The sequence below is a fragment of the Plectropomus leopardus genome, chromosome 17 (genome assembly GCF_008729295.1).
Source record: "Plectropomus leopardus isolate mb chromosome 17, YSFRI_Pleo_2.0, whole genome shotgun sequence".
Lineage (NCBI taxonomy): Eukaryota > Metazoa > Chordata > Actinopteri > Perciformes > Serranidae > Plectropomus > Plectropomus leopardus.
Window position 1 is genome coordinate 20036129 of NC_056479.1, and position 16460 is coordinate 20052588.

Genomic DNA, 16460 nt, shown 5'->3' on the forward strand with positions numbered 1-16460 from the left:
AAAGCTTGTGGTAAAACATTCAAAGTTTTTTATGTGCTGCTCACAGGTACGAGAGGTACAGGTCGGGTAGAGCCGCTCAGAACAACGGGGTGAGTACCATCAACAGAAAACCTGCATTCAAAGAGCATGAAATCAAACGCTCCAAATTTCTCTCCCAGGATTGCTTGTTTTCTGTTTACTTTTTGCATGTTGTCAGAAAAATTTGAATCTCTTTTTACATTTCGGTACATCTGCATTTGCATCGCCTGTGGCAGTTTGTCTAACATTAAGGATCCTATGAGGGGTGTTGCAAACAAAACTGTCCTCATAGCCATTTGTTGTACTTGTTTTACCATTTTACTATCTGAATTAATCATTAGCATTTATAATAGCATACATAATCCACTGCAGCATTAATATTTAATGCAAGTGGATTGCCTTTTTAGCTTTATCAAAACTGGAAGAGCAAAGCAAAACAAGTCCCAGTGTGCTGTTTAGAGTGTACATTTGCCAGTATCAGTGATTCGCCAGAGGGTTGGGGCATCTCTCACTACATCCCACATAGCTGTTTGTGTTTGCGTTCTGTTGATCTCTCTGTCTGCTCTGTCTGTTTGTGTTGTGGCCAGCTGATGGAGGCAAGTATGATGCCAGCACCAGGTTCAGTCCCAGCCAAAGTGCTGGGACGAACGGAGCGATGAATGTTAACACGTCTGCTATATGGAGCTAATGCTTAGACCCATCAGTACCACGTGTGAAACACTATAGGTCTTTCCTCACCCTCCTTGTTGCCTTCTGTCTCACACATCTGAGAGGTGAACCACGAAGCGAGCTCGGCAGAACCAGGCTTTATTAGCTGTAGCTGGTTCGACAAAGCCTAAATCATCAGTCAACGATAACGGGTGCCAAGAAGATGCTCTGTTTCTTCCTCGGGCTCTGTGCCCATTCTCTTTAAAGAGGCCGTCTGGTGCGTCTTAGCCAGGGTTCTCGCAGATCCTTAAAAAGTCTTAACCCTCTTGTTGTCCTTTGAAATCTTTTGCCATCAAAATATGTTTTTTGTACTTATGTAAACGAGGGCTATTGGCCCCTAAATTTCAAAACGAAGGGAAAAATTTGTGGTAATGGGTTAGACTGAAGTAAGACTAAAGGTGTAACACATTGATTGACAATTTATACAATATGCTTTAAATAACAGTCACACAAGGGCGGCGTCAGAATGACCCCAGAGGACAAAAGGTGTATGGCAATCGGGAGGACATTACGGCATTCAAGTTAGTTTATTTATTTATAAAGCACCTTTAAGAAGACAGCAGTCAATCAAAGTGATGTACATAGGATACATAAAAAGTAAATAAATAGATAACATTAAAAAAACAATAAAATTAAAACAGTGAAATGAAAGCAGTAAAAGTAGAAAAACTGCAGTGCCTGTGATTAGTGTGCTCATTTATGAAACGCCAGGGAGAACAGGTGGGTCTTTAGGGAAGATTTAAACATCTTTAGGGTCTGGGAGGTTCTAATATGGAGGGGGAGACTGTTCCAGAGTCTGGGGGCGACCGCTGTGAAGGCCCTGTCCCCTCTAGACTTCGGTCTGGTTCTGGGGACCTCAGAGGACCTTAACGCTCTGGTTGGGGAGTGGCGATGCAAGAGCTCAGACAGGTACAGAGGGGCAAGACCATTAAAGCCTTTAAAAAACGATTAAAAGAAGTTTAAAATCAATGTGAAAGTGGACCGGGAGCCAGTGAAGGGACGTTAACACTGGTGTGACGTGGTCGCGCTTTTTCTTCCCAGAGAGGAGTCGAGCAGCAGCGTTCTGGATGAGCTGAAGGCGGTTGATAGATGACTGGTCCAAGCCAATGTACAAGGAGTTGCAGTAATCTAGTCTAGATGTAATGAAGGCATGAACATGGACCTTTGAAAAGTAGGACTTGGGTCTTTGCTAATTCAATTCATTTATCTATAAATAAAGCCTTAATTGGTATAAAAATGCTTTAAACCTGTGGCCAACCCGATATTGAGGTATTTAGTAAAAAATATCATATTTGAGTTTCTCCATATCGCCCAGCCCTTCATGAAACACTGGCTTTAGACTCACCATAATTTGCTAACTCACTAGTCTTGCTTCGTGGTACAGCCCTCTCAGGTCCTGTGTTTATTTAACCTTCAGTATTGTTCCTGTGCTTGGCCTCCAGTCCACAACTGCTGACCCTCAGTGTTGTCTCAAATTGTGTAAATAGTCAATCCTGTTGAAATGTAGTATGTTTAGTGTTCCCTCTGTACACAAAGGGAAACATATAGTTTCCTCAACAAACATATAAGCTTCCTCTGTCTCCTTAGCTCAGTTACATTCATCAGTTTAAACTTTAAGCTCTGCATATTAACATTGTTTGCATCCATTCATTATGGTTGAAAACCATCTGTCTTTTCCCTGCTGTGCCCTTTTAGATGTTGAATGAGGCCACAGAGGACAACCTGATAGACCTGGGCCCGGGCTCCCCAGCTGTGGTCACACCCAGGATCACCTCCAGCCCTCCTGCCCACTCCCCTGCCGGGGCCACCGCCTCCCCAGCTCATAACCCCACTACAGCCGCGCTGTCATCTGCGCTCGCAAGTATTGGTAAGAACAGATGGGTTAAAAAAAAGGGCTGTTTTGCAGTGTGGAGAAAAAAAAAGATGCTCCAACAATCATACCGGAGCTGTAACATCCCTCCTCTGCGGTCTCTGCAGAGCTGCCGTTTGAGGAGCAGCAGAGTGTGAAAAAGGCTCATAATCTGGCTGCTAATGGGAAATGAGCCCAGCAACATAACTCATTTCTGGACAGTTCTCTACCACTGCTAGCTCCCCTGTTGGTTTCTAGAAAGTCTCTGCACGCGATAGCACTCTGGTTAAGGCTTCAATATTTTGCCGTTCTGTTCTGAAGCTTTCCTCATAATCCTCCATCCTCCTTGCTCGTCTTCTTTTTTCTCCTCTCGCCTTCTCTCGTCTGTCTCCAGATGTAGCCTCCGACAGCGTGAGCGGCACCCTGTCCTCACTTCCAGGACCCAACCAGGATGATTTCGACATGTTTGCCCAGACCAGGAGCAGCTCTCTGGCTGACCAGCGCAAGAAGTAGGTCTAGATTTCATTTTGCTTCTGGGGCAGCCCAGATCCTCCCTCATGTTATTATTCAGGGTGTAATTTATTTTAATTAAATGGCTATTCATCACCACCTTTAATTTTTAAAATAAAATCCACCCAAAGGCACTTAAACACTGTTTGTTCCCTGATGTTCGGTATTTTTTTTCGTGATGAAGTTTAAACTTTTCGGATGTTCCCACTGTCCCTTAGCCTGCCTGCACTACATCTTGTTACGTGACTTATTTCCTCCTGCATTTGCTGGAATCGCTTTTGAATACCTCCAGGGTATGGATGTTAATCTGGTATCTTCTCTTCCAAGAACTGGTTGCCTTCAGCTGTAAATTGAAGATTTAGGTGGACTGAGTAAAAGTGATAAAGTAAGGGCAAGAGAGTGAGCTTTTTTCTTCCTTACTGCGTTGCATTATTATCTATTTAACTATTTTGCTGGTGACGTTGGTTCTTCCGGCACCTTCTCCAGTGCTATCGGTTTGTTCTGCTCTTGATGAATGTTGCAGAATTGCAAAAGGGTGTTTTGGGTGTCTGTTGGTCTGTACCACATAGCAGCAGCATTTGGCATTTCATTTTCTTCTTTATGTCTTTTTTATCTGTGCTGATGTGAAAACTCTCATCAAATCCTGTTGTAGCTGTTCTCGAAAAAGCTCACATAATATTGATATTTGACCAGATATTCATGGAAATAAAATACATCATAGTATAATCAAAATGGGTGAGCATTACCAGGTATTTGGTACTGTTTACTGTTTGATAGTGTTTAAAGGGACATTTCACCCCAAATCTGTATTGTACCTGAGGTGTCTACTCATGGACGAATGGCTCGTGCTTGTTCTGGTTTAAGATGTAAATAATAATGGCGTTCTCATTGGTTGAGCTGTAATGTTCGCTAGCTCTGTGGCACTAGTGAGCTATCAGCAGAAGCACGCTTCCTTCTGCATGGTGGACGCAAGCAGCAACATCCGAGGACGAAAAATGATGCCAACACACACGTCCCAAAAAATGCAGTTCCTCGAAAGACCACTTGAGGCTGACATCAGAAACAACTCAGTCCTTATAAACCTCCATGTTAAAATGCCCAACTTTACAGCAGAATAAAAAACAGCTTACAAAAAAAGGTTTTGTCTCTATAGCTAATTTCAACATCCATGGTAACCGTACAGGGACAAATTTTTATATACTTCACCTCTTTACATTTTATTAAATCTTAAAGGTGCTCACTTCTCCACAGCTCTACCTTCTCGTCTAAATATGGTCACCTCTGACACCAACACACCAATGTAGCGAGGTTTCATCAAAACAGGTGTCCACAAACCGGTGGGTGATGTCACAGAAGCTACATCCATTATTTGATACAGTCTATGGGTGATTCGGTTGTCAGGTGTAGGTAGATGGAAAGAAAATAGCTCCTGCATGAAAATGCTCACAACAAGGTGTGTAGATTATCTCGAGTAACCAGGTCATGATTTCTGTTGACTTTTTCAAATGTATTTTTTGGCACTTTGAGCATCGCAACTGAGCGCGATCTAGTTTCTTTATATTAGAGAGAAGGCAGACGTCTCTACGGCTAATATTTCCAACACTCTGCAACTCACACCAAAACTATCTAGACTGATAAGTAGCTCTACAGGTAAGAGGAAAGATATGTATTTTTAGATTTTAGGGTTATCTGTTTCTTTAACAGGAGACTTTCCTTTTATTTTCCACATTTATCGTTTTTGTTGGTTTTTAATTTTTTCTTTTGTTTTCGTTTGCAGTGTAAAGTATGAGGACCCTCAGGCTCTGGGCGGCCTGGCCTCGGCTTTGGATGTGAGACAACAGAACACAGGAGGGGTGAGTACACTGATGCATGTAGTTCGATACAGCTTTCACCCTTATATGGAGTGTGGGTTATTTACATGGCTGATGAACTTCTCCCATACCAGTCTGTCCTCAGCCCTGGGTCACTCCCTGCATGTGATGGTCTGTGATACTGTATGCTCTACAGTGACATTTGCCTTGTGTGCAGTGATACTCGAACTTTGATCAAAAAGACGTAGGTTTGCGTACTTACCATTGCTGAAAAGCTGAAATAAATCCCTTGTAATGTAATAACTGTGAAAGTGTAAAACGTGCCTATAAGTAAATACTCAAAATATGATTTAAATATTAGTCCCAGCATTTGTCTTTACATAAAAATATGAATTCAGATTTTTCATTCTTCAAATCTGATAACACCTCTTATTTCAGTTTTCTGTGTGTTTGAATAAAACGCCCACCCAATCAGTTTGTACAGAAAATCAAACTTTGAGCACACATTGCAATATATTTGCACGGTTATCACTATGTACGCAGACTATTCTGAAACCTGAACTGCCACACACACACACACACACACACACACACACACACACACACACACACACACAGTGGTGATTACACATACCATCTTTTTTTTTTAGTTACCTCAGGTGCCCTATGCTTGGACAAAACTTTTACTTGAGGGACTTTTTTTCCCCTTTTTTATTTTTCTCATTTTCATCTTTATGGAATGAACCTTTCACCGTTTTCTTACGTTCTTTTTCTCCTCCTATAAATGACAGCCGCCTCTTGCATATTTGACTTCTCCTCTGTCTCTCTCTCTGCACTGTGTGCTATGCTGTGGTGGGGCCTGCTGCCTTTCTTCTCATGTGTAAGGTGTTGTTCTGTTGTTGATTCAGCTGAGGGTAAAAGGGGATGATAACCCAGCAGATCAGGAGCTGCCCATAGACAGCTGGCTTATTACCCAAGGAATGGTGAGGACTCTATCCTCAGTGTGTCCTCCTACCCCTCCCTCGTGTCCACCCGTCACCCCCCCTTGCTCTCAGCCTCCTGCGGCATCATCCATAAGCCTCATGAGCTGCTCCTCATTTTCAGCCTCATCTCACTGCTCGTTCCTGGAGTGCTCAAACAGTCCCAAACCAGCAAAGTTTTCCCCTCAAAGAACATCCACCTCCATGTCAAGTGCAGCTGTTGTACTCTGGGCAATATGACTTTAAAGGAAGACTTGTATGTCGTACTTAACCATAGTCAGTGTGTTAACTACAGTAGATGGAGGTCCGCACGACGGGAGCATCATCACAGAAGCTAAGCAATGTACTGTTGAAGTGTACACTAAATTTAGGATATTTTCACTGCTTCATCTTGCTGTTAGACAGTCTTTTCCAGTGGAAAACTAAAGCCATATGCTCCCTTCAAAGCAGGACTCCATTGACAAGAACAGTCATTTTACCTCACTGAATTTGCAGGCTTTCCCACACATTCCCTTATTTGCGGCAGGCTGCCAAAATTGTCACCTCTGCCGCCACAACGAGATTTTTGGAGCTGGACTGTTAATTAGGAGCGCTAGATGATGCAGCAGAACATCAAGAGGCTTTGAAAGTAAAACTTAACCGTTCATTCTGTTGGGTGTAAAACTTTACTTTCACTTAAACAGCTTCTCCTGTCATCCATTTGTGTGATCTGATCAGCTGTGAACGAGTCGACAGATCAGTCATCCAACCAGCAAGTGTCAAACTGCAGCAGAGGAAAATAAAAAAATTCCTCCTGCGCTGCGTTCAGGGACTGGCAAAAACATCAGATTTTAGAGAGAATGGACACATAATGATACAAAGGGACACATTGGCATTTAAAAGATGCTAAAATACATAATAATATTTATAAAAATGCACTTATTATGGATAAGTACCTCATACAACTTCCACTTAAAAAAATCTTACAATCCAGTTAACACATTTTATGACTCAGTTCTGATTTAGCTGCGCTGTTTCTACTGATGTAGCCATCTCTTTATTATCTTTTTTCATTGCAATTTCAATTTCATTCACTGAATTAAGGACAAACAGACACTCTCTGTATTTAATTGACAGAACGCATTTGTTGATTTAATTTCCAGAAAACAGCGCTTATTCCTGAAGTGACATAAAATAACTTTTAAGATTTTATCCATATTGCTCACCTCTGTCACACTGGTTTGACATGGGCGTCAAACACTATACCCATTACTTGCTCTCACTTTAATGCCACCTCTTTTATGGATGGTTAATGAGCCTGACGGGCCACCAGGAACTTCCATCAGCTCAATTCATCTCTTAACTGTCACACACTAAAACAACAGGGAAGAACAGATACTTCTGCTGAACAGCAACAGTTAAATCAGCGATGCTGAACATTGTTAAAGTACTGATAATATATCATGTTTGCTGTGTAGTGGAGAGTATTTGTCTGTTGTCCTCTAACTGTCTTCGGATCTTAGATAATATACTAGATGTAACTAATGGCAGCCTAACATGTCTCACCCTAACCAGAATTAGATCAACCAACTAATAGGTGATTCATTAGTTGTAATATTTCTAACACTTTTACAGTTAGGTTGATTTTATGACTGTTAACATATGATTACAATTGAACTTTTATCAGTGTTATTGCTGTGAGTCATGAGAGGAACAGACTTCTTACTGCACACTTTTTTATAAGATTTCTCCACTGTTCACACAGCTGCATGTTTGTTTGTTTTTTCCTGTGAATGACTTTCACTGCCCCACTGCCTTGGCCTTTTATTTTGAAATGCTCCTTCACTGCGTTAAATGTGATCTCATGAGGAAACCCCACCAGTGTCTATAACAGGGTCTCAGGAAAAGGTTTTTGTTTTCTCTGTTCAACTTTGATATCAGCTCCACGTCAAATGTGAACTTTGGCTTCACCGTATAATCAGTGGAAGGATGTGATAGACTTTTAAAGGTCCAGCGTGGAAGATGTAGGGGAATTTTGCAGATTGCAACCTGCTGAAACTTCTTTTGTTTGTTGTTCAGGAGGTTTTTACCAGGAGCAAATTATCCGCCAAGGTTCCTCTCCTCTTCAAACAACAAAGGGACTAGTTGATTTGTTTCTCCTACACTCTTTGGCACATCGCAGACTGTCGTTTAGCCCAGCATCTGTTAATGTGTGCTCACTTTTTTCTCTGACAACTTAAGATCCAGACGTAAAAACACTGAATAAAACAGTCTCACTTTAAAAAAAGAGTGATTTTCCAACACATTTCATCCCAGAGGAGCTTTAAATTACATTTGATGACACAAAAACATGAAAATGCAAATGACCTTATCTAGAGCCAGTGTATGTTTGTCTGTTCTGGGCTACTGTAGAAATATGGCAGTGCAACATGGCAATGTCCATGAAAGAGGACCTGCTTCCTATATAGATATAAACAGCTCATTCTAAAAACACAGCGATTCTTATTTTCAGGTGGTTATACAATAAAGAAAACAAATTTTTCTTTTTATAATCAGAATCTAGAAATATATCCCTCTAAATCCTACACACTGGACCTTTTGGGTATTGTTTGCAAACTCGATGCCTTTCTGCTTTTGTAAACAAAAAGCATGCAAGCAACTTTCCCAATTTCCCTAACTGTCACTCTGTCACTGGACTTCCAGTAACTTGAGCCACTGTACAAGTTTCCTTTTTCAACAGCACATAATGCAACATAGTGTCGTAGCAGTCCTGATTCACTGTGATGGTTTGGTGCCCACACAAACACAAACACAAACGCACACCATCCACTTTGACGTGGCTTCATCACATCATCACGCTCAGTTCACGCTGTGCAGCGTTCATGTGTGCAGTGTGTGTGCGTGCAGTGTGTATGCCGTGGGATTGCCCTGCCTCTCAACAGTCCCTGTGCATTCAGCTTTTCCCATCCAATCAATCTCTTAATCACGTTCGAGCGATTTGCTAATTAACTAATGATGTGGAATAATTAACACTGCTGTGTGACATTAGTCGGCAGCTGTTAAGCCATGTCAGCACCACAGAACTAATGAGAACAATACACAACCTGGGAACTCCTTCTTATTGAAGACAGCTGAGTAGCAGATTGTTGCACTTGATAAAACAAAAAGAGCACAGACTTGAGAGGGGTTGAGTGTGTCTTTTGAGCAAATTTTCTCATTTTGATTTATTTTTATTTTAAATCATCTTCCTCTCTGAGCCTTTGGTGATTCCTTTCCTTGTTATTTTTGTGTGTTTGTGTGTTACAATTTTTGTCGTCGGGGTTCTGTTGTGTGGCTTTGGTGCTACCCCTTGGTTTGTCCATGGCTTTGCTCCATAGATCCCCGTATCGCAGTCCTCTGTCATGGATGACATAGAGGAGTGGCTCTGTGCTGACGTGGTGAGACTTCTTTACCTTGATTTATATCTTTTTCTCTTTTTTCTCCCTCCTATACACTTTTTTTTCTTGTTTTTTTTTTTGATAACACTTTTCATCCATCCATCTCACATAACTGGATCCATTTGACTTTAGTTTCCTTTCACTTCACATCCTTTCATTCACTGTAATCTAATGAATTTCCACCAATGACTGACATATAACAGTTTACCGTGAAGTCTGACTTACCGATGCTAACATAGTCCTAATGATAGTCATGTTTAAATGGCTTCTTTAACATGTGCATGTGGAGGTTGTGGAGTCAGGCTCAAGAAAATTGCTTGTCTTCACCTGCGAAATGTGTGTAAGGATGTGTTGACGGGTTCTTCAAGAGCGACTTTGTATGAATATGGAGTTTGTGTGAATTTTACAGGCATTTGACTTGTATGATGCTTTTTTTGTATCAGCTTATTCTGTTGCTGACTGTAAAGTAAGGTTGTTTTCTGTCTTTTAGAATAAGAAAAAAGGCTCCATTAAAGAGTAACTTAGAAATTTTATCAACCTGGACCCTGATTTTCCATGTTTTTCTGTGTAAGTGAGTAATGGTAACAGCAGTTCAAGGCAGCAACAAGGCTTTGATGTAACAACTTTGGGCACTTTCACCTTAAATGTACATCCACAAAAAGTGCTTGTTTTTGCCACTGACAAGCCCAGACTGTTACTATAACTGTCTTTCAACATTATGGAAAAGATCACTGCAAAATAGACTTTTTCCTTTTCCAGTAATTCTAGTTTAACCAGAAACATCTACAAAATCGCTATCGCCACAGCTGCCTGACTCCATTTAAATAACAGTCATTTTATCATCGTAAAAAACTTCATTCAAAGTCAACAGAAACTAAATGAAATTCATAAAAAATCTTGGTGTAAATTTTTACCTTTCCAAGAATCTACAACTCTGTTTTGTTTGAAATAAACCCTAAATTCATCCAGTTAGGTGTTAAAAAATGTTCTAAGTCTGCTAAAATGACTATAGGGATCCTCTAATGTTGTCAGACAAACAAGCACTTTAAGTGAACATACACTGAGTGCAAACATGCCCGGAGTAGTTACATTGCAGCCTGTTTTACAGCCGCCAGCTGCAGCACTTTTGCTCTACCAGCTAAAAAAATTGTTGTAAAAATAGATTTAAAAAAAATAGAATCCAGGTGTACTGAAAATACTACGAATGATGCCAAAATGTGTTCATTATCTTATGACTCTTTTCTTCTTGATAGAAAGGGGATGCTGCTGAGGAAGGGGTGACCAGTGAAGGTATAGTCTCTCATCACATGTGTATATGTTCCTCTAGCTCTTACCTGTGTGAATTCTGCTTAATTTTCAACCTTCTTATCCATTTTTTTCTTTCAGAATTTGATAAGTTCCTGGAGGAGCGAGCAAAGGCATCAGACTCTCTGCCATCTCCCCCTGGAGCTAACCCCGCTCACCCTGCTCGTGCCCCCGGTGGCTCCCACAAGAAGGCTGAGCGGACGGAGGATGCCCTCTTTGCCTTGTAGACTGTTCTCAGAGAACCTCAATCTCTCTTCAGGGGCATCTAAAGGTCCTCGCCCTAAATGATTCCTCCCAAACAGTCCCTCCAGTCCCATTTCATCGCTGACTGGCAGTGGTGTAGCAAGTGTTCTCCACCTCCTTGTCATTCTCGTCGCACAGTGTTGCTTTAACATGCAGAGGTCCAACATGTTTACTGCGCACAACTGTGTTGCATTTTACTAAATATGGATGTATTAATCTGTCGGTGTGGGATGTACTCCTCAAAGCCCCGAATCTCATTTGTAACACTCCACCAAAGGAAGACAACCGAACTTGTCGGATGGGGTTTAAAAATGTAGTATATTACTGCGAGAATATTGGAAAAAAGTTCACTGCAGGTCTGTGCATTGAGTCAGTATGGAGGCGTACAATTAGGATTATATTGTGTTGTGTTACTGCATTCAGCTAATTGCTCATTTATGCATTTATTATTTTAATGGTTTGTTCTGTACTATGCACTAGTGCTGTGGGTATGGTCGATCCATGCTTTTTTTTCTCCACAAATACTCCAGTTCGACTTCTATTCATGCTTTTAATACTGAGATATGTGTGGAATGGCAACAGGTTTTATGACCCACTTTGCCTGAGGCAGTGCAGACTCATGTTAGCAGGCTAATTTTGCTGACTAGGAATATAATAGCTAAATCATAGCTAATCTTTATGAGTGAATGCAAGCATTCCTTTAACCAAAGGGACTAAAAACAATCTAAAAAAGCACCAGGTAGGATTCTCTGTTATGTAGTTTAAAAGGCGAAGGGGAAGGAACGTGCCCATGGAAAATTTCTCATCAGTCTTTCCTGGAGAGCTGCGACAAATAAGCTGCTCTTGAACAATTGCAAACTCTTATAGCCATTCCAAAGAATATTAAGGCTTTAATGACAAACTAGAGATAAGATTTTACTTGCCGAATAATAATATTATTATAAATTTTAAATGAATAGTCTGGATTTTTTTTTAAGTGGGGTTGTATGTTGTTGTATAGTCAGTGTAATTTGGAGAACCAGGCTGGAATCTGACATGGAAGTTAAGCGATGTGCTGTGGATGGGGAACGGCAACAAAAAAATTTATTTTACAGGGCTCCCACGGTCATGGAAAGCCTGGAAAAGCCATGGAATTTTACAGTATCATTTTTCCATGCCTCCTTTTCCGTGATTTGATTTGATTTATTTGGAACATGTAAAAAAGGAAATAGTGAAGTTATTATATAAAAGCAGACAGACAAAAAAAGTAATATTTACAGATTTAGAATTAGACTAGAAGTAGTAATAATCATCAAAAGTTTTGGAAAAGTCGTTGAATTCTGTCCTGTGTAAACAAATGAATTGTTACGGTAATCTTTTGTTGATAACCTTCCACGTGAAATTACAAAGCTTAAAAAGCGTATGCCTACATTCTTATGTTGCAACGCTGTTTTTCACAATATTATCCAGAAATGAATTTATAATCAAATGCATTAAGAATACAATGATAGTAATTTCCTTTTTCCCTCATGCTTGAAAGCCAGTACCAGACTGATAAACTGAAAGTGCTTGTATGCCAGTGCCTCTGCAGATTTAATTATTTGAAACTGATATGAACATAATCACCTATTAGAGATTGCAAAAAGGTTGCTGATTCATTTTAATGCAATGATTGATACTTGGAGCCAAGTATACTATATAGTTCTGTTCAGGTTGTACTTTGTTAATGGTCTCGGAAATTTTATCATGGGTCCTTGAGAAGTCATGGAAATGTTTTAAAATGTTGCCCGTGAAAATGTGTGGGAACCCTGATATTAGCCACCTAAAATAATAAAGTCCCACCGACTAAAAAAAGTAGTATCAGTTTAAATGTATGCTATATTGAGAGTATTTTTACCACTTTAACTTTCCGTCAGACAGCCTGTTCTGATGGGGAAGCTGTTAACAGCTTCAGTTCCCCATCTACACCCTCGTCAAAGCCACCAGACATTGACATAAACACTGATTTTAGCACACTGACAACAGGAGCTGCTGGTCTACAGCTACGTCAGTCAGGTAGTTTGTGTTAAGTTGGGACTTTGGTGTTTAAAAGGGTTAGTTCGAATTCACCAAAGTCACACAACAACACGAACAAAATAAGTGTTTGAGGCAGCAGTAGACCAGCAGCTCCTGTGTTCAGTGATGTTAAATCACTGTTTTTCTCAGTGGAGTCTGGCTTTGACAAAAGCATCAGAACAGCTTTTCTCTTCACTTGGAAACCACTATCTGACATTAAGGTAAAGCAGTAAAGATATTTTAAATATAGCAAAAATGAAACTGATATTGAGTTTTTTTTTAGATGGCTATAATACGTTTAGCCGCTGACTCCCATCCACAGCAGAACATCGCTTAGCTTCAGCGTCAGATTTCAGCCTGCTTCTCCAAAGCGAGGGTGTCCTGACTGATATTTACTAGTTGACATATGCTGTCTATGGATAAGTACCTCATATAGCCCCACTTCAAAAAAAAAATCTGAAGTATCACCTTAAGGCATCATGAACATTTTCCTTCCTCTGCTGTATTAATGTCTGTGCACTTTGAAGCAAAAACAAATCTGTATTTTGTCCTTTGTGTTTACAAGATGGTTACTATTTTTCTAGGGGGAGGGGAAATGGTCTTTAGATTGACTTAATTTTGCACATAACTTTTGTAACTGTGTAATTGCAGCACTCGTGGAAATGGATCAATGGACAGTTAAATTTAAGATTGCAAAAAACTTTTAGGAATATTAAAAATGACATGCACATGCAAGACAGAATATGGCATCTACATTATCAGCATGACTTCGCGCTGGCACCATAATCAACTAACAAGATAAAATGTATAGCTTACACTGTTGTAAAAGGATGTATTCATATAGGTAACTCTTACTCTAAACTATTTAATCTATATACCTCAAAATACAGAAATATTAGTTTCTGTATCTGGTTAAAAATGTATCAGCTCATAGTAATATCGAGAAGGCGGAGAGGTTTGCGTGTCACTTGATCTCCTGATTGTATTTTTATAGTTATTGCCAAAAAGAAAAGAAAAAAACTTGTCCACACCCATCATCATTTATCTTTTAGTGGCTGAAGCACGAAGCAAAGAATTGTACTTTCTTTGATTTGTGCAGTCAAAGATGTACTTCCATCTCAGCGTATTTTTATTCTGGTGTGATTCATGCGCTGCTGTTGGAACTGCCGCCAAGCATTTTCTGTGATTGACTGATTCCAGCAAAGTAGCCGTGACTGGAGTTTGTCTTTGGTGTACTTAACATCACACTTTGAGGCAAAAAAAAGCAATCTTGTATTCATTCCAGCTCTTTTGCTGAAGCTCTGGTTTGTTTTAACTTTGCTCTGCACTTAAAAGATTCTTTTTTAGTCCATTGAAGACCAAAAGCCTCGTCAATCGAGGCATCCCAATTCATCAACACAACTTGTTGAATTATGCGTTGTCAGTATAGGCCTTCAACCAGAGGGAAATATTCATGATTTGTCATACTTTGTTAACAAAAATGCAATGGTGACATTTAAAAATGTGTTTGTGTCTGCATAAGTATTATGATTAAATATTTAAACGTGTTTTAGTTGAAGAAAATTAATGATTAATGAGCTTTAACATTTTTTATTGCTCTGTGGTTACATATGGTTGTATAGGTTTAATGTGGTTGCCACGTCACTGAGATAATAGCGTTAAATTTACAATCAATCATTGCGTTCACTTTGACTTTTACCACGCAGGCTGAACAAAGACTAAAAATGCAACAAGAGATCCTTTGAAAGGGAACTTGAGTCTGTATGTATGTTACGTATCTCTGGATCTATAACGGTGTTAATGTTGTGTTAATTGCTTTTATGGAGCTTAAGTCCTGACTGCAACATGTATTCCTCTGATTTTTATCTATCTCAAAATGGTTAATGAATGTCTTTTAATACTGATGAAGCAGAACATTCAGCAGATGTTTTGTGGACATGGAAGAAAGGCTTGTTTTCTGTCGGCGGGTGTCCCATGTCTGTTTGACCATGCCGTCTGCTGCCATTACTAATGGTCAGATTTTTGTTTGACCTAATGCACGTATGTAACTGCCCAATAACAATAAAACACTAGCAGTGTGTGACCTCTACCTCACAACTGTTTGTGTGGTTTTTTTTTTATTTTTAGTTTTGTTTACTTTTTAAAAAAAATAATTTAAGATTTTACCTGTGGTGTAATGTAACAAAGTAACAATACTTTGCTACATTATTGAAGTACTTTTGAGAGTATGTGTACTTGAGTTTTTACATTTCTGTCAACTTCACTTTTATCCCATTAAATATCCCAAATTTAATGGGATAAAAGTTAAAATACCTCATTATCTCAGTTACTTACTACAAAATAGGGAATCTCTTAAGGAAAGTTTTTGCTGAGTAGAACCTGTGAATTTATTTAAATGTCACTTTTGTCTCTTAATCAGTAAGAAAATACTTTAGACCACACTTTTCTCAAATACATATTCTCTATAGTACCATCCTAAAACATTATGTAAGGAATTGTGACAATGTCTTTTTGAAAAAAAAGTCCCAACTGTGGTTATTTTACAATTAAGGGATGTGTGACAATCTCCTACTACTTCTTCTTCTTCATGCACAAACTGATGCAACCCAGCCTCAAACTTACACCGCACTGGTCATTCATTGTCACATGAGCCTCTCACCCCCTCCCATTATGCTGGTTCATGGACATGTCATCTACTCTATTCTAAGAGATAAGTACATAAAATGTAAACAAACCTTAACACTCAGTTTTATAGTAGTTTGTTTCCTTCAGTTTACTGCAGAGTATCACTGACAGGCTCCTAAAAGCAAGTAAGATATTCAATCACCTGGGGCCCTACAATACATTATTATCAGGGAACATTATTATTATGATTTTAAACTAGTTTCAAAATGCTGGGTATTGCTGTGAAATATATCATAATAAATTACATTTTTTCAACTGAAAAGTATATGCCCAAAGGAATACATTTGCAATATCAACAATTTATATACATTTAGTATAAATCAGTGTCTTAATGGAAAGAGTTATTGCTACAAATCTTCATAAAATACCACAACACAACATGAAATGGGAGAAATTTTGCTTGAGTGAAGAGTGGACTATATAATTACTCTCTACCTGTCATATGCATTTCTTTTTTTAATACACTAGTAATAGCAATATAATAATTTGAATTACTGAACGGATCCTATTATTTTCAATTATATTTAATTTTTAATTCTTATTTAATATAATAACCTGTATTAATCTGTATTGGTCTAATTGTTTTGGGGATTTTTTTGTCATATGTGTTATGTGCATTATTATTCGCCTGTTAATAAAAATCTAATAAAGGAAAAAAAAAAAGTAGAAAAAACCCACGCCCTATCACTGACAAGTGACAGGCTGTTATTATTACTCTGGTAGTACTGACAACAACTTTGCAGAGCTACTGTAGGTCACTGACCTATTTCCCCATTGTGCTTTTGTGGGGTTCCCTGTTTGTCTTTATGTGACAGCGTGTTCACATTATAGTTTTAGTTTAGCTGATGCTGATCTTAAAATAGTTTGCCTTGCCATTTGTTTACATTATTAATAATTTAGC

The 16460-nt window shown here is 39.2% G+C and overlaps 1 protein-coding gene across 1 annotated transcript in view; it reads left to right on the forward strand.

Annotated features, from left to right (window-relative positions):
- The window catches only part of LOC121956146 (TOM1-like protein 2), a 28628-nt gene extending 15661 nt beyond the window's left edge, over positions 1–12967 (forward strand). The window contains 8 exon segments of the mRNA XM_042504268.1: positions 47–89; positions 2422–2593; positions 2970–3084; positions 4863–4938; positions 5805–5879; positions 9233–9292; positions 10546–10582; positions 10679–12967. Coding sequence (XP_042360202.1) covers positions 47–89; positions 2422–2593; positions 2970–3084; positions 4863–4938; positions 5805–5879; positions 9233–9292; positions 10546–10582; positions 10679–10824 — 724 coding nt within the window. The 3' untranslated portion in view covers positions 10825–12967.
- Positions 12968–16460: the final 3493 nt, after the last annotated feature.